Source organism: Pongo pygmaeus, chromosome 5 (assembly GCF_028885625.2).
Source record: "Pongo pygmaeus isolate AG05252 chromosome 5, NHGRI_mPonPyg2-v2.0_pri, whole genome shotgun sequence".
Taxonomy (NCBI): Eukaryota; Metazoa; Chordata; class Mammalia; order Primates; family Hominidae; genus Pongo; species Pongo pygmaeus.
In genome coordinates this window covers 7,188,992-7,216,007 of record NC_072378.2, presented here as the reverse complement: position 1 = coordinate 7,216,007, position 27,016 = coordinate 7,188,992, and the positions used below count along the sequence as shown (strand labels likewise).

Sequence of the window (27,016 nt, the reverse complement as noted above, 5' to 3'; positions counted from 1 at the left end):
GCTGCCGGCCACATGACTTCCGGGAGGCCTGCTCTCCCCACCTCTCGGCGCTGAGCAGCCACGTCGGCGTCGTTCCCTGGTCCGGGGAGGGGCGTGGCAAAGGCCCGTGCGTGGTGCGTGTCCCGCCCCTCGCTGCCCGGAGCCCGGATGAAGAGTAACGCCATTACCGCCGGAGCCGCCGAGAGCGTTAGCGGACGGAAACTGGACACTGGACCGGCAGCGCCATGAGATTCCTCCCCCGCTTGCTGCTGCTTCTCTTGCTCGTATTCCCTGCCACTGTCTTGTTCCGAGGCGGCCCCAGAGGTGAGGCTAAGGGAGTGTGCGGAGGGGGATAGCCAGGAAGGAGATGCCCGTGATGGCAAGTTTGAAGTTGGAGGCGGTGGCCGCTCCGGGTCTTGGGGTCAGCGTCCCCCCCGCTGGCCTCTCTCCGCCCTCTCCCCAGGCCTAGGCTCGTAGCAGCAGGGGTCCCCGCGGGCGCTGGAGACCCCGCTGCGGCCTGCCCCTTGCAAGCGGAGCGCGGGGCCGTGCTCGGGCGACGTTGCTTCGTGGCCGGCCGAGGGCTGGGCTTGCTCCTCTTGCCCTGGACCCTCGCTTGCAGGAGCGCACAGAACTGGAGGGTCCTCGGCTGCAGGAGGAGGCGCTGGACACGGCTGCGCTCCGAGCGCGCCTCAGCCGGGCTGTTTCTTTTGGCCGCCTCTGGCTCCGCTCCACCCCCAGCCCCTCGCGCTCAGGGCTGACGTGTCTTTAGCTTCCACGCCGGGAGTCCGTCTTCATTCATTTGCCAAAACCCTTGTTTTCTACACATCTAAGCCATCAGAGTGTCTTGTTTAATGGTCATCTGCCTCGTTCACCCCCTGCTTGACCCGTATGTGTTACTAGGAGGCTTGATTTCAGACAAACTACCCCATCGTCACCCCCGTTATCCGCCCCTGCTGCCAAGCGGACTGAAGAATCCCTGTGGGATGTCTCCCTTATTTCTGCCTTCTTCCTCTCCTTTTCCTTCCATGGAACAATTTTTTGTTTGTGGAAGCATCGTATTGTGCTGAAAAAATGTGGCTTACTTCGAGTGTTTTTAATACATAGATTTAGTCTTCCCAACAATTAACCCAGCAGTTAAGTGTGAAAATAACTTAGCAGAATATAAAAATGTGGCAACTTGACTTCCTGCCCAGATTTTGTTATGAACTCCGACTTTGTAATTTGTAAAGTGAAATAATTAGTCTGACTAAGCACTAGAATTCCCTTTCATTCTGTAAGTTTAAGCAAGCTGTGTGTCTTAACGGTAGTGACAGGTATCCACGAGTTGTTTTGCGATGAAAAGTGAAGTGACTGGCTTCTGTTTAATAGCTAGAAAACCAAGTGGGAGAATTAAACAACTGTTAATGAGTTCATCTGCAGGTTTAACAAGATTCTTTTACTTTAGGAGTCGTTTGCTGGTTCTCTTTAAGCTTTTTAAAAGAAAACTTGACAAATGTTGTAGTTTTAGAACTATAACCATTTTCAAGTTGTAAAAACTTTCAAGAAGCATCAATTCATTATCTAAACTGAATTAATATCTTGTAAACATTTTTTGTGAGTAACGGTTTTTGTGTTTGTTCGGTTTTTCCAGTTGAATGAAGACTGTTAGACTTCATGGGGACAAAATTGTTATTGGTTAACATTAAAATAATAAAATTGTTTAATATCTATGAAAGACCTTTATATTCCAAAGTGCTCAAATTTAACCACAACTTTAAATTACTATGTCAGACATGGTATTTTTCTTACTGGTTTTTGAAAAGGACTTGTAAGTTATGAATGCACTATTTTAGTCTTTGTTCAGCAGGCAGTGAAATCTCTTTAGTTCATAATGCATGGTTCAGTGTTCTTTAATGTTTTGCAATACATCTTAGCAGCCAGTGAGAACTCAAAAGACATGGAAAAGACTGAAAATGCATGGTCCTTAACTGTTTCTCCTGGGTAAAAAAAAACACGCTTCCCTTCCCATGTTTTTTCTCCACAGAATTGCCACATCATCATTTTTTCTGAGAGATGTTGGAAGACACTAGAACTTTGAAATTCTTTTTATGGTCTTGCCTGAAATAGATATAATGTGATTTACTTAAGAGTACTATTGTCTATAAAACTGTGATTTACTTAAGAGTACTATTGTCTATAAAACTGTGATTTACATTTTTTTTGCATTATACCTGTACTTTGTAACACTAAGTTTGAGGAAAAAAAAATATCTTAAAACATGTTTGAAGCCACATGCAAAAATAATTGGATTCTTTCTTTGCTATCAACCCTGAAGCTACCAATACAGTTTTTACTAAACAATGTTTTTCCTGCACGCCAGTTTTTACCATGGATATGATTACAGATATTTGTTCATTGGCTTACAAACTATCAAGTTCTAAGAGTTTCAGCTGTAGTCACCTCTGATAACAGTGTTTCCTACATAGAACATTAGAACTTAAGAATGCTTTATTTTTTTATTTTTATTTTTTTGAGACAGTGTCTTGCTGTGTCGCCCAGGCTGGAGTGCAGTGGTACAATCTCGGCTCACTGCAACTTCTGCCTCCTGGGTTAAAGCGATTCTCCTGCCTCAGCCTCTGGAGTAGCTGGAACCATAGGTGTGTGCCACCACACCCAGCTAATTTTTGCATTTTTAGTAGAGATGGGTTTCTCTGTATTGGCCAGGCTGGTCTTGAACTCCTGGCCTCAAGTAATTCACCCTCCTCAGCCTTCTAAAGTGCTGGGATTACAGGCGTGAGCCACCGTGCCCGGCCAAGAATGCTGTTTTCTTTTAAACGTGGGGGTTGTTTAGTTTGCTTTGTATCGTTAATGACAGGGATTACATTTGGAAGTTTCTTTGCAAAAAAATTATTTTCCTTAATTTGCTTAACAAAGTTGCTTGAAGTTCTTAGTGCTTCAAGGCATCTTTAGTTTGTGCCATTCCTTTTTCCATCTGTTGGGCACTTTTTGAAGTTAAACCACATTTTCCATTAAAAATAACATGCAGGCAGGGAACAGTGGTTCACGCCTTTAGTCCTAGCTACCCAGGAAGCTGAGGTGGAAGGATCACTTGGGCCAAGGAGTTCGAGGCTGCAGTGAGCTATGACTGCACAACTGTACTCCCAACCTAGGCATCAGAGCAAGACCCTGACTCTTAAAAAAAAAAATTGACATGTTAAGACTACCAGTAAAATAAAATATAAATATTCTTAGATGCATTGTAATTGGCATCATTCAGGTGAACTGGGAGATTCTGTTAGTCCAAGGGAAGTTTTTTTTGCCTATACCTGATGTTAAAAAAAAGAAATTAGTATTCCAGAGTAAAGGTTAACTGCTTTTTCTGTATTTTATCATTAGGCTCGTTAGCAGTGGCACAAGATCTTACAGAGGATGAAGAAACAGTAGAAGATTCCATAATTGAGGATGAAGATGATGAAGCCGAGGTAGAAGAAGATGAACCCACAGATTTGGTTAGTGTTATATACTATTTAATATATGTAAAATGTATGTAATTGTATTTATCTGTTCTCATGCTGCTAATAAAGGCATACCCAAGACTGGGTAATTTATAAAGGAAAGAAGTTTCATTGACCCACAGTTCAGCATGACTGGGGAGGCCTCAGGAAACTTACCATCATGGCAGAAGTCGAAGCAAACATGTCCTTCACATGGTGACAGCAAGGAGAAGTGCAGAGCAAAGGGTGGGGAAAGCCCCTTATAAAAACCATCAGATCTTGTGAGAACTCACTATCACAAGAACAGCATGGAGGTAACTGTCCCCATGATTCATTTACCTCCCACCAGGTTCCTCCCACAATGTGGGGATTATGGGAACTACACTTCAAGATGAGATTTGGCTGGGGACACAGTGAAACCGTATCAATAGTACATCTAGAATTTATCCTTACTTATTTATTTTTAGAGACAGAGACTTGCTCTGTTCCCTAGGCTGGAGTGCAGTGACATGAGCATAGCTCACTGCAGCCTCAAACTCCTGGGCTCAAGTGATCCTCTTGCCTCAGCCTCCTGAGTAGCCAGGACTACCGTCATGCCCCAACAAGCCCGGCTAATTTTTGTAATTTTTTTTTTGTAGAGACAGGGTCTTGCTCTCTTGCCCGGGCTAGTCTGAAACTTCTGGGCTCAAGTGATGATCCTCATGCCTCGGACTCTGAAGGCACTGGGATTAGGGGCATGAGCCACCACACCTGGCCTAGAGCTTATCCTTATACAAAAATTTAAAATCCCAGCTTTTAGAGGTTTGTTAATGTGATCAAAGTGAATTGAAGTTGGGAGAATAGGCACCAGTCATTGAGAGTAGAGCGTAAGTATTTTCTGGAACAGGGAAGGAGACATGAAATAGTTAACAATTCAGGATCGTGGTGACATGAGTCTAGAAGGGTAACAACATAGTAGAAATAGCACTGGACCTCATGGTTTCATAGATTTGGAATACCTGCTGCTTACTTTTCTGACTTATCTCTGTGGGTCTCAGTTTCTTTTTTGCTTGCTTGCTTTTACTCTGTTTTTATTCTTTTTGCTTGCTTGTTTTATTTCTGAATCCTTATGTGCCAGGCACTGTTCTTGGTGCTGGGTGGGCAAACCAGATATTTTCTCTGCTCTTTCAGACTTTGTTTTTGGGGCAGTTATATGTGTTTTAATGGCAGGGGGTGAGAAGCAGACAACAAACAGTATGTAAAATATATCTGGTGAAGAATAAGGGGGTTAGAGAAGATCTCTTAAAAGTTGTTCAGCTCTGAAATGTTTACTATGTAATACAACAATAAGAATATTGGGCTGGAATTGGGATCATTGCAGCATGCATCTAGTTAATTTTATTTCCTCTCTGGAACGACTATAATCCATCCTACACAGTTTTTTTTTCTTTCTTTCTATTTTCATGTCATACTTGAACCTGGAACCTCTCATGATTCCAGATTTTGTCATTTCCTTCAAAATTAAACCACTAGTTCCCTATTTTCTTATTTCAGTATCAAAATATTTATTCTTATATATAGATTTCTGCTTCTTTTTTGACTTACCTTCATTTTTATGAAATATGTCTTCCAACTAAGCAAATCTGTTGCTATTTTATTGGTGTTTTTGAGTTATCATTTTTATGCTTCTGCACCTACTGTTTTATCTGGATAGGATGTCCCTAGTAATTTGTGAACTCTCCTAATTTCCCCCTCTTTAGGAACTCCTTACTGATTATCTGTGAGTCAAGCCTTTCGTATGTATGTATACACATACCTTTAGGGTTTATGTTAAGACTCCACATCTTTAACCCAGCCTGCATTAAGTGAACAGCTTTAACTAGATTAATGCATTTCTGCTGCATTGTTGTTAATAAATATTTGACTAGTTGTGGTAGGATAACTTAGAGTGATGGTTGGAAGGGAATCCATCTAGGAATTTAGGATTAAAGATGGTATTTGGGGCACTGAAATTCGGGCACGTACTGAAATTTATTGATGAATTACATCGTTGTTACCAATTATATGAAATTACTTGTGCTATCTGGCACTGGAATGTACTTATTGTGGAGGAAGAGGGTAGAAGAGAGATGCTGAACGCCATGAGGCACGCCTGTAATCCCAGCACTTTGGGAGGCCAGGACAGGAGGATCACTTGAGCCCAGGAGTTTGAGACCACCTGGCCAACATAGCGTGACACCATCTCTACTAAAAAAATTAGCTGAGCCTGGTGGCTTGTGCCTGTAATCCTAACTGTTGAGGCAGGAGGATAACTTGAGTTCAGGGTTCAGGAGTTCAGGGTTACAGTGAGCTATGAGTGTGTCACTGCACTCCAGCCTGGGTGATAGAGTCAGACCCTGTCTCTAAAAAAAATTAAATAAATAAGTAGAGAGTAGGGAGTAGAGAAGGGAACTGTTAGATCCTTGATAGCCTTGTGTCGTTGACCAGAACTTTTCCATACCTTAATTTCTTCTGCCTTAAGAACCATTAGAGGAAAAAGAACAACTCTGATTATCCACTTTCTACCCTGGCCAATTAGTACAAAAGTGTTAGTACCCTCTGCTTTGTTACTTATCTCAAATCAGAAAATATTTAAGGTAGATTGAAATAGAAAGGCAGGAAAAGTATTACCTTCCATTGGACTAGACCATACCAGCAGGGGTAGGCTTGTGTGTAGACTGTCTAAGAAAGATGGGCCCTCAAAGCCAAGGCTGCTACAGAAGTCACCTCCAGAACTGAATGAGCTAGAAAGTTCACCTACTGCTGCTGTTCCCAAGATTTCTTTATCACCTTGTACTCAGCTGCCAAGGCATCAAGGAATTGGGAGATATGGAAGGATCCTTTGCCACTGGGCCAGTGTCCTGGAGTCAAGTGAAGGAAAAGGGGGTTTTTCATAAGATCTAAGATATCAACAACTGGTTTAGACGCAGGTTATTGGTTTAGAATTTTTGAGGGCAAACTTTTTTTTTTTTTTTTTAAAGTCAGCTTGGGCTTTCCCCCGCGCCCCTCCCCCTACCCCAGACAGAGTCTGGCTCTGTCACCCAGGCTGGAGTGCAGTGGCGCGATCTCGGCTCACTGCAAGCTCTACCTCCCAGGTTCACGCCAGTCTCCTGCCTCAGTCTCCTGAGTAGCTGGGATTATAGGCGCCCGCCACCACGCCCGGCTAATTTTTTGTATTTTTAATAGAGACGGGGTTTCACCGTGTTAGCCAGGATGGTCTCAATCTCCTGACCTCGTGATCCGCCCGCCTCGGTCTCCCGAGGTGCTGGGATTACAGGCATGAGCCACTGCGCCTGGCCTAGTCACCTTGGGCTTTTCTAACCCATTGATTATTCTTTTACTCTATAAAACTGGGTTGCAATGGACCTTGCCATCATTCCTGAAAGGTTTTTTGTCCTCCCCATAGAAATGAGAGAGGTTTTTGTTTTTATTTTTATTAAAACAAGAGCTGTAGTAGTAATAACACTAGCTAACTTAAAAAAAATTATTTAGCCGGGTGCGGTGGCTCATGCCTGTAATCCCAGCACTTTGAGAGGCTGAGGCGGGTGGATCACGAGGTCAGGAGATCAAGACCATCCTGGCCAACATGGTGAAACCCCGTCTCTACTAAAAATACAAAAAAATCAGCTGGGTGTGGTGGTGGGCACCTGTAGTCCCAGCTTCTTGGGAGGCTGAGGCAGGAGAATGGCGTGAACCCGGGAGGCAGAGCTTACAGTGAGCTGAGATCATGCCACTACACTCCAGCCTGGGCAACAGAGCGAGACTCCGTCTCAAAAAAAAAAAAATTATTTAAAATAGATGATATATTCAAATGGCTCAGAACTTACAAGGTACAGAGTATATGATGAAAAGTTTCCCTTGCGTGCCTTCCAGCCATGAAGTCATCTCCCTGTAGGCAACCGGTGCCACCAATTTCTATACTCTCCTCCGGAGATTGTTTGCAATAGCTGAAATATTTTGGAGTTTTAGCAAGTAGCAGATACTAAGCATTATATATCTTATATGCTGAATAGCTGTAAGATAAATGAGTTACTTAGTTTTCCACAATCAGTGTTCCAAACATTTGCCATGTTTAAATCCCTAAATGAGTTTTCAGTCTTGGCAGCAACATTGCCTTCAGTGTCAGAAAGTGAAGAAGGCCATCAAGCATGAACTCTATCAGATTTTGTATTTTCTACTTCCAAATATATCATTCACCCATCGTTCTGCATTTTCTTCTTAATAATGAGTTGTCCTTGTTCTCTTCTAAGGCTAACCCTTCCACCTGTGTTCATCTCTTCCTGCGGAATTTTGTTACATTATTCTTCCTTTTGTGACATCAGGCATTAATCCTCCTCAGTGCTTTAATTCTGTTAAGCCACACGTGCTTATACTGTTCATCCACATTTGCTGCACCCACTTATCTTTACCAACACCAGTGGCTTCTTGAAAGAGAAACTGGGACAGCTTTTCTCTTCTGCTCACTTCACATTTATTCTCTATCATGGTCTGGTCCCATATATCTAGTAAAACTAGTATTGCTAAGGTCATCAGCAACCTAATTGCCTAATTCCTTGTTTTCCGTTGTTATTCTGTTGTAGCTCTTTTCCAGCTCTTCACGGGATAGTTTCATCTGAATGCTCCATAAGTACTTCACATTTTATATGTCCAAATCTTTTGCCATGTGTCCTATCTCCATAAACTCTTTGTTGTTTTGATATGGCTCCAGTGATTCAAGCTGTTGTCTTGTTACTTCTTCCGTTTATTTTTATTCCAAAACCCATTAATCAGATATCAGGGATTTCTCTTGCTGAAATATACCCTGTTCCTGTCATTTATGGTTTCAGCCTGTCTCTGGTCTCTTTTCCTACTTATGGGTCTCTTTTCTCAGAAGTAGAAACTTACTCTTACTAAATGAATGAAATCATTAAGGATACTTAAAATATAACTAACAACACAGTTTCACAGTCATTGAACAAGTGTTTGAGTGCATTCTCTCAAGTGCATGAGCTGGATGGTGGAGGATTTTAAAATTATGAGATAATCTTTGCTCTTGACAAGTTTTATCTATTGGAGGAAGGAGTATTTTATATAAGTGAAAAGTTAAATGCCAATAAACAATGGCATACTGAAGCATCTCAATTTATTAAGAGTCTGGATACTTCAAAGGTGTGACTGTCTCTAATCCATATTGACGCCTGGAGAAATGATGCTGCACTGTGTTTAAAGTTTTAAATAAAATTTGTTCACATTTTTTAAAAATTTGTTGAGATACAGTTTATGTATCATAAAATTCATCTGTTTTAAACATACACTTAGTAAATTTACCAAGTTCTGCAACATAAATTCAGTTTTAGGATGTTTCTATCACCCCAGGAAGATCTCTGGTCACACTCTTTTTTTTTCCTTCAAAATTATGTGACTGATCCTCACAGGAAAATTTTGTTAATTAGAATGGAAATCTCTGTAAGGCTGTTAACAAGGTACTTGAGAGCAGGGGTGGGCAAAATGTGGTTGCAAGCCACATCTAGCTATCCCCATTCATTTACATATTGTCTGGGGCTGCTTTCACACAGTAGCCCCTGAGTTGAGTTGAGTAGTTGCAAGAGAGACTTTATGGTCTGCAAGTCCGTATTTGCTATTTGGCCATTTACAGGAAAAGTTTACCAAGCTCTGTTCTAGAACCTTGGAGTTCACAATATGGTCTGAATACCAGCAGCTTTGGCATTTTCTGGGTGCTTGTTAGAAAGAGAATGATAGGCTTTGCCCTAGACCTGAATTAGATCTGCAACATCCCCAAAGAATTGGTATGCACATTATTGTTCAAGAGGCACTGCTCCAAAAGTTCTGTTTTAATTAATGAGGTATGATGAAATTCTTATTGCTAATCCCAGCAAAGCTGTAGAGAAGCAATATTTCATCCTAACATATCTTTATTTTCTTTTTTTTTTTTTTTGAGTTGGAGTCTCGCATTGGGGCAATCTCAGCTCACTGCAACCTCTACCTCCTGGGTTCAAGCAATTCTCCTGCCTTAGCCTCCCAAGTAGCTGGGATTACAGGCACGTGCCACCACACCTGGCTAATTTTTGTATTTTTAGTAGAGACGGGGTTTCGCCATGTTGGCCAGGCTGGTCTCGAGCTCCTGACCTCAGGTGATCTGCCTACCTTGGCCTCTTAAAGTGCTGGGATTATAAGCGTAAGCCACCATGCCCGGCCAAATCTTTATTTTTAAATAATGATTTTTTTTCTCCCATAGTAATCTCCTCTTAATTGTTCTTTTTCTTAGGTAGAAGATAAAGAGGAAGAAGATGTGTCTGGTGAACCTGAAGCTTCACCGAGTGCAGATACAACTATACTGTTTGTAAAAGGAGAAGGTAATACAGAAGTATTAGTTTTAATTCAGATGTAGGAATTTTAAAACGACGAGCTTCTTCATATATATCTGAATACCCATATCTGTAAAGTAATATTGTTGGCATTTAAAGGGAATATGTAGGTGGTATAGACAGAATAAAAAATGAACTAAGGGGGAAAAATAAGATACTACCTAGTTTAACTAGAAATTGACTGTCCTTTTCAAAGATTTTGTTTTTGAGACAGGGTCTTGCTCTGTCACCCAGGCTGGAGTGCAGTGGCCCCCTCTCGACTCACTGCAAACTTCACCTCCCAGGTTTAATTGATTTTCCTGCCTCAACCTCCTGAGAAAGATCATGTTTTAAAACTTTTTAAAACTGCCACAGCAAAGTAACTTTGTCTTTTTTTTTTTTTTTTTTTTTTTTTAAAGATGCATTCTCGCTGTGTCACCCAGGCTGGAGTGCGGTGGTGTGATCTCCGCTCACTGCAACCTCTGCCTCCCGGTTTCAAGCGATTCTTCTGCCTCAGCCTCCCTAGTAGCTGGGATTACAGGCACGTGCCACCACGCCTGGCTAATTTTTTGTATTTTTAGTAGAGACAGGGTTTCACCATGTTAGCCAGGCAGTCTCGATCTCCTGATCTCGTGATCCACCCACCTTTGTCTCCCAAGGTGCTGGGATTACAGGCATGAGCCATGGCGCCTGGCCCTTTGTCACATTTTGAGTGTTAACCATTAATGAGATACTTAATTTTTCCAATATGGTCTAGGTTCGAGCCTAGGTTTTTTTGTTTGTTTTTTGAGATGGAGTCTTGCTCTGTTGCCAGGCTGCAGTGCAGTGGTGTGATCTCAGCTCACTGCAACCTCTGCCTCCTAGGTTCAAGTGATTCTCCTGCCTCAGCCTCCCAAGTAGCCGAGACTACAGGTGCGCTCCACCACGCCTAGCTAATTTTTGTATTTTTAGTAGAGATGGGGTTTCACCATATTGGCCAGGATGGTCTCGATCTCCACCTTGTGATCTGCCCTCCTCTGCCTCCTGAAGTACTGGGATTACAGGTGTGAGCCACCACACCCGGCCAGTGCCTGGGTTTTATTAAAAGAAAATAATTATGGCTGATAATTTATTGAGGGCTATATGGTAGGTGCTATTTTCAATACTTGGCATATATTATTTAGTTCTAACAAACCCACTGAGCATAGTTATTGTTGAACTGAAGTTTGGAGAAGTTAAGAAACTGGTCAGGGCTCCCAGTTCATAAATAGATTGGAGAACACAGGATCCAGACCTAGATCTGTTGACCCCACAGCCTGTGCTGTACTCAGTGAGACTCAGCTTTGTAGACTACAGTATAATTATTGAAGACTTAATATTGAAAGTTATGAATTTTCTTGGTCTTCTTACATTTTCTGTTTTATTCTCATGTGCTTTTGAACTTTATGCCTGTAGGAAGTATAATTTTATTATGCTTTTTCTCTTCCATTTTTGTAGCTACATCCTTGGGTGTTAACCTTCAAATTTGCATTTTGATTAATTGCTTAATGTGGATAGGGATTGCCTGATTAATTTTTATGTTCTGACAGATACTAGTGTTCAGATGAAACTCTTGGACTTTATCTTTTCTTCATTCTTCTCTCTATTTATCTGCACAGATAACACTAAGCTGGAGGTGAAGGTGACTTCACCAACACATGTAACCCTGCTGCTTGATTATTTCACTGCCAAAAATACACAACTCTTTTTTACCACATGATTTGGATGTGATCTGGTCGGAAATTGAGACGCTTATTTGAATGCTTATGTGGGAGTGCTAGCATACGGACAAAAGGGTTTCAGCCTATACAGCAGCTTGAATCAATTTCTAGTTAGTGGGTGACTGGAGTGCTCTATTGGAAGGGATTCTGACACCAAAGTCCACATGAAAGGGTGCCAGAATCCATTAGTAATGCCTTTTTAAATATTTTGTGCTCTTTCCATGTGTTCTAATTTTCTTGTCTCTATTTTGTTTCTCAGATTTTCCAGCAAATAACATTGTGAAGTTCCTGGTAGGCTTTACCAACAAGGGTACAGAAGATTTTATTGTTGAATCCTTAGATGCCTCATTCCGTTATCCTCAGGACTACCAGTTTTATATCCAGAATTTCACAGCTCTTCCTCTGAACACTGTAGTGCCACCCCAAAGACAGGCAACTTTTGAGTACTCTTTCATTCCTGCAGAGCCCATGGGCGGGCGACCATTTGGTTTGGTCATCAATCTGAACTACAAAGATTTGAACGTAAGATCCTCTAAACTTTCTTTTTGTTTAAGTTAGACATGGATGGGGATGGTGACGTTGTTTAATAGAATTCATCTGTTCATGCAGTTGCCTGTTTTGTGGTTGAACCTGTGATAGCCACCAGGGAAGCAAAGATAAATGGCACGTTTCTTCTTCAAGTCTAATCCAGTGGGGGAGGTAGATGAAAACAGGCACTGGAACATGCTGATAAGTGATGCATACTAGAGATGAGGGGAATAAGGTGCTATTGTGTGGGAGTGGAAGTGAAAATGGAGATGTAAGTAAAGCTGTGAGCCGGATCTTAATGGGAAAAGGAGCAGTAAGACACACAATGGAGTCTACAGCTTATTCAGATGTTAGGATCTGTTGCTGGGTACGGTGGCTCACACCTGTAATCTCAGCACTTTGGGAAGCTGAGGTGGGTGGATCACCTGCGATCAGGAGTTCGCGACCAGCCTGGCCAACCTGGTGAAACCCCGTCTCTACTAAAAATACAAAAATTAGCTGGGCATGGTGGCAGGTGCCTGTAATCCCAGCTACTCGGGAGGCTGAGGCAGGAGAATCACTTGAACCTGGGAGGCGGAGGTTGCAGTGAGCTGAGATCGCACCATTGTACTCCAGCCTGGGTGACAGAGTGAGACTCCATCTCAGAAAAAGAAAAAAAGATTTGTCAAATAATTTGTTTTGTACCTTTTGTTGCTTGCTTTTTGCCCATTTTACTACTTCTGTTTGTAAATTTAAAGACTGACTGTAGCTGTTTTCCCATCATTTTATATACTCATAGGTAAAATAGAACCATATATTTTCAATGTAGTTTTAGCAGCAAGGTTTATCATTTAGTTTTTGATTTAGGAGAACCAAATGTCCTAATATAAGCTCTGATGCCTTATGATTTTTAATATGTATACTATATATCAGTCATCAATGACTGAATGAGAGAACCCTAGTAGAAATAGGTCCTCTGAGAGCACATCTAAACCATTCCTGTCAAAAAGTTTTCAGACAAGGAAATTGTATTTTCTCTTGGAAGCTAATTCAACCTTTTCATTACCCTGGTGTTAACATGTTTACCTTATGTCTGAGTTAAATTTCTAGTGCTGCAGTCAAGTTTTCTTTTTTCTGATTACTTAGTAGAGAAAAGGAAGTATTTTCATCCTGTCCTCAAAATAATAACTTACAGTTATTACTTAACTCTATAGTTAAGTAGCTTAAAGAATTACTGATTTTACCTTGTTTTTGAGTAGAATAAAATTTAATCCAACAGGTATATATGTAGTTTTAGTTCCTTCTTTTAAATTCACCTGTACCACTTTTTTTTATCTGTATATTATTCCTGAAATTATCAATAGAGGAATGCAAATTGAAGGATCTTGAAGTAAAACTTACATAGTTACAGTTTAGCAGTAAGTGACAGTTTTGACAATGTACTACCTTTGTGAAGAATAGCTATGTATTGCCCCAGTGAGTCTAATGCATTTGAAAACTAAAATTGTGAACTGATAAAATTATTTCAAGACCACAACATAAAAATATTTTCATACATAAAGTACCATCCCATTTATTTTGAAGAAATTGGTTTCCAGCCCACTGTCTTTTTTTTTTTTTTTTTTGAGATGGGAGTTTCGCTCTTGTTGCCCAGGCTGGAGTGATCTCGGCTCACCACAACCTCTGCCTTGCGGGCACAAGTGATTCTTCTGCCTCAGCCTCCTGAGTAGCTATGATTACAGGCATGCGCAACCATACCCGGCTAATTTTGTATTTTTAGTAGAGAGGGGGTTTCTCCATGTTGGCCAGGCTGATCTTGAACTCCTGACCTCAGGTGATCTGCTTCGGCCTCCCAAAGTGCTGAGATCACAGGTGTGAGCCACCACGCCCGGCACCACTGTCATTTTAGAACATGAATTTAACTTTTGTTCCGATCTAGTTCTTAAAATGACCTGCTACTGCAGCTGCTGCTGTACTCTTCCTTCCTTGTTTTGAAGGATTGCAAACAACAGAAGGTAAAGCTGTTGGCGTAAGAATGCTGTGAGCTTTGTTTCTTTATCTCATTTTTATTTTACTCTCTGGGTCCTCACACCACCACCCCTACCCCAGAAGAAAATTCAGGGGACAACTTTGGCAAATTTGGTGACTTTTTTTTAAGGGGTGTGGCTCTCGCTATGTTTGCTAGGCTGGACTCACAACTCCTGGGTTCAAGCAATCCTCCTGCCTCAGCCCCCTGAGTAGCTGGGACCACAGGCATACGCCATCTCACCTGGCCCAGAGACTTTTTATTTTATGTGAGAAAATAACAGTGTTGAGTCCCTGACACGGAATATTGCAGTTACATATGAATTTGCTGAGTCTTCTAAGTGATGAGAAGGCTATATTCAATCTGTTAGAGTAACTCTTTTAAGTAATGTTACATGTTTTACTTCCTTTATTGCATTTAGATTTTTCTGATTATTTTATTTTTTTAAACAGGGCAATGTATTCCAAGATGCAGTCTTCAATCAAACAGTTACAGTTATTGAAAGAGAGGATGGGTTAGATGGAGAAACGTAAGTGAAGGTTGTAGTATGTAGATCTTGATTTTGCTTGTAAAGTAAGACTGGAAAGCTTGCTCCTGTTTCAGCATTTTTTTAGATGTTGACGATGGAATGAACTGTATAGATTTGGTGAAATCCTTACGATATTCATTCATACTTCAGATGATTCTTATAACTATTAAAGTCAAATTAGGAAAGATACTTGAAACTGATGGAAGAATCTCTTTAAAAGTTAGTATTGGCTTTCTGTCCTTCCTCTCATCTAAATTTTCTACCTCATGCTTATAAACTGTTCACCAGCCTAAACTAAGTCTTGTGCCTCTGAAATTACTATTGAAAACAGAAGTTAGAAGATTTTATCTTGAAAAATGTAAGTGTTCTTTCTGAATGATGAATCTTTTTTTACTCTAAACTTATATATAATTCACTTAAGGTAATTTTTAAATTGGATTGTGCAAAATAATGTAATATTCCAGGCAGATGAAAGCTAATGCAATTATTTTATAAACCGAGCTTTTGAATAGAGCATAAATCGTAATTCTATTTTCAATCATAGAGTTTTTTTTTTTATTGACTAATTGCTCTTAAAGGTAATTTATAAAACTTAACTGCCTAGATTTAAGTTGAATACAAAGCATTTTATTCCTTTTCCCCATAAGTTATTTGGAAAGCTTCTATCATGTGTTATAATTATAGTTGTAATTAGCTGTGGTATTTCCTCTGAATTAAAGACAGTTCATATTTTCTCCTTTTATACCAGAATCTTTATGTATATGTTCCTTGCTGGTCTTGGGCTTCTGGTTATTGTTGGCCTTCATCAACTCCTAGAATCTAGAAAGGTAATTATGGATGAACACCTCTTACAGCCATGTTTCAAAAGTTGTTAAGTACTAAGTTAAGCACAATCTGGTTCTTCAGCCTCATACTGTCACTGTGGGTTTGTATACTTAGAACTTTGTTGTACCTTTTTAAAATAAAACGTGAAGCCTTGGATATGTAAATTGATTCATTTAGACTTACTTTCTTTTTTTTTCTGGAGACAGAATCTTACTTTGTCACCCAAGGCTGGAGTGTGCAGTGGTGTGATCTTGGCTCATTGTGGCCTCGACCTCCTGGGCTCAAGTGATCCTCTCAACTCAGCCTCCTGGTTAGCTGGGACCATAGGTGTATGTCACCACACCCCACTAATTTTAAAATTTTTTGTAGAGGCAGGGTTTTGCTGTATTGCCCAGGCTGGTCTCAAACTCCTGAACTCGGACAATCTGCCCACCTTGGCTTCCCAAAGTGTTGGGATTACAGGTGTGAGCCACCGCACCTGGCCTCATTTAGACTTTGATACACACATACAAATAGTGTCCTTTGTGCCCTCCAGAGTGATCTTTACCTTTGGATTGGTATTGTAGCTCTTAATGCTAGAATTTTTATTCCCTAAACTCAGATTTTATTGTTCTGTTTACTATACTTTTTAATGGGTATGCTATTTTATCTGCAAGTAACCTAGCTTTTATATTTTCTTTAATATTCTTTTTTTTTTTTTTTTTTCTGAGACAGAGTCTGGCTCTGTCATCCAGGATGGAGTGCAGTGGCACGATCTTGGCTTACTGCAACGTCCGCCTTCAGGGCTCAAGTCATCCTCCCACCTCATCTTCCTGAGTAGTCGAACTACAGGTGCACACCACCACACCCAGCTAATTTTTGTATTCGCCATGTTGCCCAGGCTGGTCTCGAACTCCTGGGCTCAAGCTGTCCTCTCATGTTGGTTTCGCAAAATGTTAGAATTGTAGGCATGAGCCACCACACCCAGCCTGCGTTAATACTCTTAATTATAGAAACAATCCTTAATTAATAAATGAGTCCTTTCATTGGAAAAAGAACTAATACATTTTGTTCTATCAGTCAAAATTCTGTTTTTGTGGTTAGAGTAATAAAATGGTAACACCTAGGGTCTGCCACGATCATGGTTCTCACCCTGGATTCATTCCCTACCACAGCCTTATTTCCCTCCTCTTCCCCATTCCCTCACTCACCCTCCTCTTCCCCATTCCCTCACTCACCCTCCTCCTTTCCTTCCCTCACTCACCCTCCTCCTTTCCTTCCTTCACTCACCCTCCTCCTTTCCTTCCCTCCAGCCTACAAAAACAAAACCTATACTGTTTCTCTCAGTGGGAAAATATAAAAAATTTTATCAGATATGTTAGTATAATCCATTAGACCCTAAACAGTTGCTAATCATTTTGGCGATTATTTATTAAGCCTTAAGTCAGGCAGTCAAATCTATATTAAAATTAACAATGAATGTTATTAATAAGCTCTTTCTCTTTAAAAGAGAAATACTTTGTGTTTAAATGTTAATTTCTAAAACTTGCTTTGCCTCATTGTCATAATGGTTGGAATTTTTGCTGTAAATTTGTATATTAGGTATAGCCGCATCTCCATTTTTCTTCCATTTAAATGAAACTATTTTTAAGTTATCTCTCCATGTACTTAGGTTCTAACTTATGGATTATATAATTAATACTGTTTCTTATGTAGATAAACTGAGGTTTGTTGGTTTCTTAGGGTTTTTTTTAAAGCAAGGCTAAATGAGTCATTTTTACTTTCTAGCAGTTTTGCTGTAAATACTCTAGGGATAAAGTTTGAAGTTCTTAAATTGAGGTGGTTAGCTTAATGAGATTTTATGGTTTTGTTTTGTTTTATCTGTGCCAACTGTTTAATTGTATTTAGCTTATGATGCAGGAACTGCCTGCATGTAACATATCAGCAGTTATCCTGAATTTTATTAAATATAGAAATAAATTTATTCATTGATTACAATTTGGTTCCTAAAGGGAAAGAAAGACATTGTGTAAATAGATACTCTTATTTGGTCCACCAATGGTACAATAACATGAACTTATAGCAAGGGGAAAGGTCTTTAAAGCCTGAAAATAAATGTGAAGATTTATTCTTTATAATCAGTACTAGACATGATTTTCTCCTTCCTTTTAATAAAATATTTGAGTAGAAGTATGTTCTAGGAAGACTAGAAGAGAATATAACTTGTTTACCAAGATATTTAAATTAAGTAATTTGATAGGTGTTTTAAAAATTAGAGTAAACAGCTGGTCATGATAGTATGTGCCTATAGTCCCAGCTACTTGGGAGGCTCAGGCAAGAGGATTGCTTGAGCCCAGGAGTTCCAGGCAGCCTGGGCAACATAGCAAGACCTCAACTCTTTTAAAAAATATAAAAAATATTAAGTAAATGATATAATGGAACTCCTTTAAAATATGTCTTTATGTTCTTTTAGCGTAAGAGACCCGTACAGAAAGTAGAAATGGGTACATCAAGTCAGAATGATGTTGACATGAGTTGGATTCCTCAGGAAACATTGAATCAAATCAGTAAGTAGTCTTACAGACTTGGCTGGGAAGTTTTTCTCTTAACTGGAAATTAAATATCTTAGATTTAGTTTAAAAAAAAAAAAGCTTTTTCAGTATTATTTAACATTCATCTTTTCCGTTACTTGTGTAGAATCTAATATAGTGATTAATTAAGACCTTAAAGGTTTATTCAGTGTGTAGTCTTCTCATGCTTTAATTTGGAAATTCTTCCACATCTGCAGCTTATTTATGAATGTGTGAATTTTCTGTGTTCCTAATCCATTTCCTGTCTCTTTTCTTTCTGTTGCTTCAGTGCAGAGTAGAAGAGGTGAGGCATTTAATTTTTTTAATGGTTTTTGCTAGAGTATTGGGGGCTCTCAAATAGCACGTAAATATTTTACATCAAGTTTAATGAGTAATGGAACAGTTCTTCTTACTACATTTTATTAGAAAAACTACCCACTATAACTTGAAAGAATAAACCTAAAATATTACCTGATAATTTACTTTACAGATACATTTCAGTTTTATTACATATTCAGTTAAAGTACTAATCTTTATAAAAGAATATAGAAATGTTTCTTCAATTGTAGGACATTTTAAAAACGTTTATTATAAAAGCAATACAGCCTCATTATAAAAAATTAAATAGTACAGAAGTGAAAAAACTAAGTCAGTTCCTGACTTCATTAATCCTATTTATTTATTTATTTGAGATGGAGTCTTGCTCTGTCGCCCAGGCTGGAGTGCAGTGGCGCGATCTTGGCTCACTGCTACCTCCGCCTCCTGGGTTCGAGTGATTGTCCTGCCTCAGCTTCCCGAGTAGCTGGGATTACAGGCACGTGCCACCATGCCCGGCTAATTTTTTTTGTATTTTTAGTAGAGACAGGGTTTCACCATGTTGGCCTGGCTGGCTTCGACCTCCTGACCTCAAGTGGTCCGCTAGCCTTGGCCTCCCAAAGTCCTGGGATTACAGGCGTGAGCCACCACGCCCGGCCCTATTTTTCATAAATGGTATTATGTTTATATTTTCCATTAATTTTCTATACATCTATAAGCATATACGCCTGTTGTTTTTATATGAGTATTTAGTTCAGATTGCATCATGCTGTCTACAACTTCAGTTTTCATACTCTTTGTAGTAACTGCATATATATTTACCTAACTGTAACAACTAGACAATATTCTTTTATATATATATATGTCATGGTAGATTAAACCTGTTTTGTATTGGAAGGATATTGGTTACTTTTAGTTTTTCACTCCTACAGATGATACTGTAATGAATATTCTTATATATAAATTTATAGGATAACTTCTTAAAGGTAGAGTAACTAGGTCTAAGATTAAATACACTGAATTTTTATGGAAGGGACCCCATTTCCCTCCTAAAAGGAAAAAAAAAAAAGGTAGTGCCAATTTATGTTCTTAACCATGCACAATATTGCCTATTTAATCTGTCGGTATGATACAAAATGAGTGTCTTACTGTTTCATTTGCATTTCTTTAAGAATGAGGTTCAGCTCCTTTACACATATTCATAGTTGACCCTTGAAAGACACAGGTTTGAACTGCTCGGGTTTCACTTTATATACAGATTTTTTCAATATAATTGACCCTTGGTATATTGGTAGGTTCCACATCTGCAGCCAAAAGCAGATAAAAAATACAATATTTGGCCGGGCGTGGTGGTTCGCACCTGTAATCCCAGCACTTCGGGAGACTGAGGCAGGAGGATCGCCTGAGCCCAGGAGTTTGAGACTAGCCTTGGCAACATAGTGAGACCCCATCACTACAAAGAATGAAAAAAAAATACATGTGTTGACGTGCGCCTAGGCTGAGGTGGGAGGATTGCTTGAGCCTGGTAGGTCCGTGATTGCTCCACGATGGTGCCACTGCACTCCAGCCTGGGTGACAGTGAGACTCTGTCTCAAAAAAAAGATGGGGGTGGGGAGGAAAGGAAATCATTGAGGAGCTAAGCTCTGAGGACGCAGAGGCATAAGAATGATACAATGGACTTTCGGGACTCGGGGAAGGGTAGGAGGGGAATGAGAGATAAAAGACTACACATTGGTTATAGTATACACAGCTTGGGTGATGGGTGCACCAGAATCTCAGAAGTCACCACTAAAGAACTTACCCATGTAGCCAAACACCATCTGTCCCTCAAAACTATTGAAATAATAGTAAAATAAAATCTGTTTTAAAAAAAAAAAAAAGGAAATCACAGTTTTTGCAGGATACCAAACTTAAGTACAGGGAAGACTTTTTGTATCCACTGGTTCCTCAGTGCTGACAGTGGGACTTCAGTGTGCCTGGATTTGGGTGGGGTTGCGGTGGGGGAGTAGTCCTGGAACTAATTTCCTGCAGATAATAGAGATGACTGTGTTGGCTAGTGTTGCTTTTCCTGTGAATTGGCTGTTCAGGTCCTTTTCCGTTTTTAAATTGTCTTCTCTATTGCTTTGTGTGAGCTAGCTGTCTATTTGAAACATAATTGCAGTATGGCAGTTGCTTTATGAAAGGTGGGTACAAAGTAACAAGAGCACAGGAGGAGGTCAGCACTAGACCTGAGTCTTGAAAGGTTGGGTGAGGAGTCTTTAAGGTTTTATGAGCTATGCTAACAACTTTTGACTCCTAGGTCAAAGAGAGCCACTTTAAAGGAGAGGAATTACAATTTTGTGTTTTAAAAATTGTGGTAAGCTGGGCATGGTGGTGTGCACATGTAGTCTCAGCTACTGGAAATGTTAAGGCAGGAGGATCGCTTGAGCCCAGAAGTTCAAATCCAGGCTCGGCCACATAGCAAGTCTCCCATCTCTAAGAGAAAAAAAAGAAAAGAAAGGAAAAATTAGGATTACTTTGTGGAGGACTGCAAAGGAGCTGCTGGAAGCAGGGTTACCAGTTCCGTGATTTCAGTAAAGCACAGAAGTCACTGGGGCCTAAGCTGAGGCAGTGGTGATGGGAGTAAAAGGGAGTAAGAAGGATGTTTCACAGGTGGAATAGATGGGGTTTTTTATGGCTGGATGTGTTAGTGAGGGAGGAATGAAAGAGCATTCTGAACTTAGGCAACTGGATGAAAGCTGATCCCATTAATGTCCCATAATCTAGGAAAGAGAAGCATGGAATGATGAGGAGAGCTGTGTTTGGATTAGCTATGCTGAGTGTGAAAAACCTTTGGGACACCCAGATAAGGATGTCCAGGAAACATTTGAAAGTTCTGTTTCAGAGCACAAGTGAATCAAGATTTGGAAACATTGGGACATATAGCATCAGTGGTAGCTCAAGTCATGGGAGCTACACATCTGTTTTTTTTCTTTTGAGACAGGATCTCACTCTGTCACCCAGGCTGGAGTGCAGTTACGTGATCATGGCTCACTGCATCCTCGACCTCCTGGGCTCAATCCGCCCACCTCAGCCTCCCAAATAACTGGGACTACAGACGCACACCACCATGCCCAGCTGAATTTTTATATTTGTTGTAGGGAGGGGGTTTCACCATGTTGCCTAGGCTAGTCTTGAACTTATGGGCTCAAGTGATCTGTCCATCTCAGCCTCCCAAAGTGCTGGGATTATAGGCGTGAGCCACCATGCCCAGCTCACATCTGCATATAACAGTGATGCTCACACAGATGGCTGTTAAATCCTAGAGTACTTTTTGAATCCTCAAAGACTGTTCAGCATGTTGCTTATTTTAAAAAATTATTTAGAGATTGGTCTTCTGTAAGGGCAGTAGTTCCTAGTCTAACCTTTTTGAAAATCTGACAAAAGTTGTAGACTTTCTTCATCAGAAACATTTGTCTGTACTCACAACTCAGTTTTAGGTAAGTTGAAGAGCCCCTGAAACCATCCATCAGTAACCTACTTAATGAAGTAGTGAGAGCAGTTTTCTGGGTTTTTTTTCACGCTTGAAAAGTGAGGGCAGTTTTCATGTGATATGTAGGCTCTGTCTTAATATTTTAGCCCTTAACTTTTTTTTATTTTTCTGAGACAGTCTTGCTCTGTTGCCCAGGCTGCAGTGCAGTTGTGTGATCTCGGCTCACTGCAACCTCCAGCCCCTGGGTTCAAGTGATTCTCCTGCCTCAGCCTTCCAAGTAGCTGAGATCACAGGCGTGTGCTACCACACCTGGCTAATTTTTATAGTTTAGTAGAGATGGGATTTCATCATGTTGGCCAGGCTGGTCTTGAACTCCTTACCTCAAATGATCTGCCTGCCTCAGCCTCCCGAAGTGCTGGGATTACAGGCATGAGCCACTGTGCCCGGCCTTAGCCCTTAATCTTAAGGAGATTTCTTTGAAGCAAAATGTGTAGTCTTTAAATATTCTTGGCTGGGCCAGGTGTGATAGTGTGTGCCTGTAATCCCAGCTACTCGGGAGGCTGAGGCACGAGAATTGCTTAAACCCAGGAGGTGGAGAGCCGAGATCGTGCCACTGCACTCCAGCCTGGGCAACAGAGTGAGACTCTGTCTCAAAAAAAAAAAAATATTCTTGATAAACATTTACACATTTTCTAGGCATGGTGATCTCATAATTTTGGGGACGGGAGATCTTTTGAACAGATTTTTTTTTTCTATTTTATGAAATGCTTACAGATAAGCCCCATACTTTGGTGAAAATCACTTTCTAGCCCTTCACTTTTTTAACTGGAAAAAATGATTTTTATTTCTAACTTATTCTACAGTATACAAACATACCAAAAAAATCAATACGAAATCAGTGAATGCAAAATCAATCAAAATCAATACAAAAACAATTATACAAGTAATTTCTAACTTATTCTAAAATCTTCCTAATATGTAAAGTACCCCCCCAGAAAGTAAGACAAGACAATAATAGAGGGAAGATACATCTAGCCTGTCACTTTTTGGAGAAACTTATAAATGACACCTCTTACCAAATGGAAGTGGAAAAACCCACCACAAATGTGTTTTCTGTTAAATAGACCCTACTGAGAATCTAACATAGGAGATACAGCTTGTGTGCATAGAATTGTTTTAGCATTGAAATACTAATTTCCTTTATTCTGCTGCTTATTCCAGGTAAATTTATGAAATTGAAAAATTATGCAAACTGCATGACTGCATTTGTAAATACAAAATCTTTAATTTGTAACCAGCATGTCTCTTTGAGCTGTCACTATCATACCTTTTAAACAGTTTTTAAGTGTTTACTTATGCATGTATAAACTTGGTTAAGTTATAGAATTCAAGATTTTGCATGGTGTCTTCAGCAGTACAATAACCAAGTTTAAATCTCTTACCCACCCTAATTGCAAAACAGTTTCATTTTAATTGGAGTTACCTCTTGAAGGATTATGTTAAAGATTGTTTTTAAAACCTAGAGCTAGATAGGAGGCATTCATTATTACATGGTATTCATCCATGTGTGTGTGTAACTTAGTGGTAAAGTTGAAGGTAAATACTTTTTACATGTCTTTTGAATTCCATATCCTTATAGTAGGCAAGCTTAAAACGTTCTCTTTTCTTCCAGATAAAGCTTCACCAAGAAGGTTGCCCAGGAAACGGGCACAGAAGAGATCAGTGGGATCTGATGAGTAAATGTTCCTTTGTGCAACAATTCGGTCTTTACTTAACCTGCCCTAATATTTTTCGGCCTGATGGGAATTAGTGCAGAGAAGCCATGTCACCATAGAAGGCAACTACTACTTGTGTGTGGACTGAGCAATCAGAGTCTGTGGCGATAATATTGCTGAAAATGCACTGCATTCATTTTTCTAAAGTAACAAATTTGGTTTTTTTTTAAACCATTAAAATCTATGTGTGTGCGTGTGTATGTATGTGAGCAGTTGGTCTTACCAGAATCATTGTTGAACTACCTGGAACAAGTCTTTAGAATACTAAATATAATGCTGTTGTCTCTTCCTTTTTGACATTTTCTGATTTTCCCCCCAAAACTCAGTTAATATTTACCCACCATGATTATTGATGTCCTGCCTTGAACAGTTTTAAAGAAAACAATTTTTGGAATAGCTCAAATTTCAATTGATGGCACAAATTAGCATTTTGTTGTTGTTGCTGTATTACAATTAGTATTCTAAAGGCAGAAGCAGAAGCAGCTGCTTTTTAGCAATAGAATTGTTTCAGTATTTTGCTGCTGTTTAATGCGCACCTTCAGAAAACTTCCCAGTGGCTTCAAGGAATTTGGGGATCTCTCTGGCAACAAATTGTGAAACATGAAATTTCTGCTGACTTTAATATATGAAACCTAATCCTACCCCCTTTTTTCACAAAAAGAAACTAGTACATTTGTGAAAATTGTGTTGTGTTGTCCGTTGTTGCTCTAGTTCTGACCCAGAGGTAGTAGCTCTGGAGTGATTTGAGACCTACTCACTCAGTTGTGTGTAGGTTTTTTTGTTTTGTTTTGAGAGAGAATTTTTCTCTCCTTAATAGAAGCATCGTTTTTAAAGAAAAGTTGCCTTGATCCACAGACTAAGCAGAAAATCAAGTTATCAGGACAGAGATATTTCCCAATTACTCCTAATCAATGAAGAAAGTGAGTTGGATATTTTTAAAGCAGTTAACTAATTTTTTCTTACCTAATCTTTTGGGAGTTTTGCTTGTTGATATAACCTTTTTAGTTAATCTGAAAGATTGCAAAAATTGTTCTTAAGTGCTTAAGACTGGAACCAAAATTAAATTGTACTTCAAAAATCCTCTTATAGAGTTACTCTTGCCCTAGATTGTAAATTAAGTTTGGCATTGTTGTCAGACTGGATGGAGGGTGAAGTAAAATAGTATGAACGATTAAGAGGCTCTCCCTCTCTTGTCTTTAAGCCATGTTCTCCCACATGTATTTTATAAGAAAATGTTAAGTCAAATTTTAGTGGCTCTTTAATTCCTGACCTCTTCATTCTCGTTTTCAGTATAACCTCCCCTGTGCTCATGCCCACACAGACAAAAACAAACTGAGATACACACAGAAAAAGGCTTTCCAAACTGTTTAAGTATTTAAACAGCTGAGCCAAAGCAGATGGAAGTTATTGTGTAATTGTTAATTACTTTGCAAATAGGGGCTAAGATATCAAATTACCTATATTGGTATTGTTGGATTATAAACTCTATATCTGTAATATAAAGTGTTTGAGTTTTTAATTGGGCTGTTATGATCAGTAGTTGATTCTGAAAAAGCTCTATGAGCTCTAAGTAACTGCATGGTTTTTTTTTTAATGTAATATAGGAGACCCTTCACATTCTCAAGGAATATATTCCAAAACATTTTTGTGAATATCTAAGTTTGTGAAACTACTGGGGCATGATACAGTAAGGTGTAATTACAGAATTTACAAAATGTAAATGGCCTCTAGAGAGTTTTATGGAATACCTGGTACTAACGTAGGCAGTTGCAAAACCACACTGAGTTACAGCTGCCAGCCCTCCTCATTCCTAAATAACTTGCCTTACATATCAGCCCTCCGACTTCTGAAGTTCAAATTAGTGCCTCGGAAATGTAGAATTTATTATTTGTCATGTTTTATTTTTTTTTTTTTTAGCATAGATTGAGAACAGTTGAACTCTTAAATCCTCAGATGCCAGGGGTCTGCTCTAGCATCAGTAAGTATTTAGCAGAAACTAACTCCGTAATGAATGGAATTCAATTCCACACATGGTTTGTTCAAGCACACTTAATAAGTAGCCTATTTTTTAAATGTCTTTTTAAAATGTAAATATTTGGATGAAGTTTTTCTTTGTTTTGATATATTCATTTGCTACACCAACTATGTTTTCAGAATTCATCTTTTGAACAACTTGGTTTCAGAATATGTAAAATGACTTTAAGGATCTTGTGTATCAAACCTGTCCCCAGATGTGTGAGAATAATGTGTTCATAAAGCATGGATCTCGCTTTGGTTGTATAGCTTCCTCATTTACTTCATGGTCTTACGTAGCTGGTGACTTTCAGGGCTAATCTGCCCTCTAAACCATTGTCCCAGGACAGGAAAAGGAAATGGGACCCCAGAAGTAGAAGCCTCAGGGAAGGAGTAAAGTAGAAATCAGAAGAAAAGAAGCTTCACTTGATAGTAATGAGGTTTTTAACTTCAGGTAACTTCAGAAAATGTTATTTTGATAAGAGGAAAGGGCAAATTTAGACCTTAAAAAATATGGAAGAGCTGCTGCCTTAAAAGTACATTGGTAGCACATCAGCCTAGAACTGTATCATGGCTGTGTTGGGGAGGAGTAAATGGTGGTAATGTAACATTGCAACCTTTACTTAATGATGTGTTATTTTCGAGGTACAGTAGATAAATATAGTAATAGGCGAGCCTCATATATAGCATTCATCTTATAGTACAATGATATCCATACCCTTGATATGAAGGAAAATTGACTTGGTTTGTGCATTTGAATAATGAAATAATTTTTTAAAACTCAGTGACACATACCATCTCTTGCTAAGACTAGACACTGTATTTTAGTTCCTAAATTAGATGTTTAAATTTAAAAACATTTTCAGATGTACTTAAGTACTTCCATAGTACTTTTTTTTTTTCATATATAGAACAGATGGAACATACACTGTTCACTTTTTTTTTTCCCCCCCTGAGACGGAGTCTCTCTGTCACCCAGGCTAGAATGCAGTGGTGCGATCTCGGCTCACTGCAACTTCTGCCTCCCAGGTTCAAGCAGTTCTCCCTGTCTCAGCCTCCTGAGTAGCTTGGATTACAGGTGCCCATCACCGCACCCGCCTAATTTTTGTATTTTTAGTAGAGACGGGGTTTCGCCATTTGGCCAGGCTGGTCTTGAACTCCTGACCACAGGTGATACTCCCGCCTTGGCCTCCCAAAGTGTGCTGGGGTTACAGGCGTGAGCCACTGTGCCCGGCCCACTGTTCACTTTTTGAGTGGCATCATTTTATAGCTGTAGAACTGAAATCAATGTTTGCCCCAACTTTCTTAAGTAAAACTCTACTTTGAACTCTTACCTCCAACTTAGTAAAGAGCAGCTTAACACAGAAACAAGATTCTTACTGGTGGAATGTTAGGTTTCATTGTTAAGTTAATCTGTCTGTAAGCTCATCCTTAGAGGATATTTGAGGAGGA

The 27,016-nt window shown here is 39.6% G+C and overlaps 1 protein-coding gene across 1 annotated transcript; it reads left to right on the top strand.

The window, feature by feature from the left end:
• Positions 1-15: 15 nt before the first annotated feature.
• Positions 16-25,821, top strand: SSR1 (signal sequence receptor subunit 1). The gene is made up of 8 exons (XM_054492782.2): positions 16-303; positions 3,355-3,467; positions 9,736-9,823; positions 11,813-12,075; positions 14,539-14,615; positions 15,364-15,442; positions 17,893-17,986; positions 23,449-25,821. The coding sequence occupies exons 1-8, from the start codon at positions 225-227 to the stop codon at positions 23,514-23,516; spliced, it is 861 nt and encodes a 286-aa protein (XP_054348757.2). The 5' UTR covers positions 16-224; the 3' UTR covers positions 23,517-25,821.
• Positions 25,822-27,016: the final 1,195 nt, after the last annotated feature.

Coding starts and splice junctions, on each gene's coding strand:
- SSR1 (XM_054492782.2), top strand. CDS start 225: ATGAGATTCCTCCCCCGCTTGCTGCTGCTTCTCTTGCTCGTATTCCCT. Junction 14,616..15,363: donor GATGGGTTAGATGGAGAAAC/GTAAGTGAAGGT, acceptor CTTTTATACCAG/AATCTTTATGTATATGTTCC. Junction 15,443..17,892: donor AACTCCTAGAATCTAGAAAG/GTAATTATGGAT, acceptor ATGTTCTTTTAG/CGTAAGAGACCCGTACAGAA.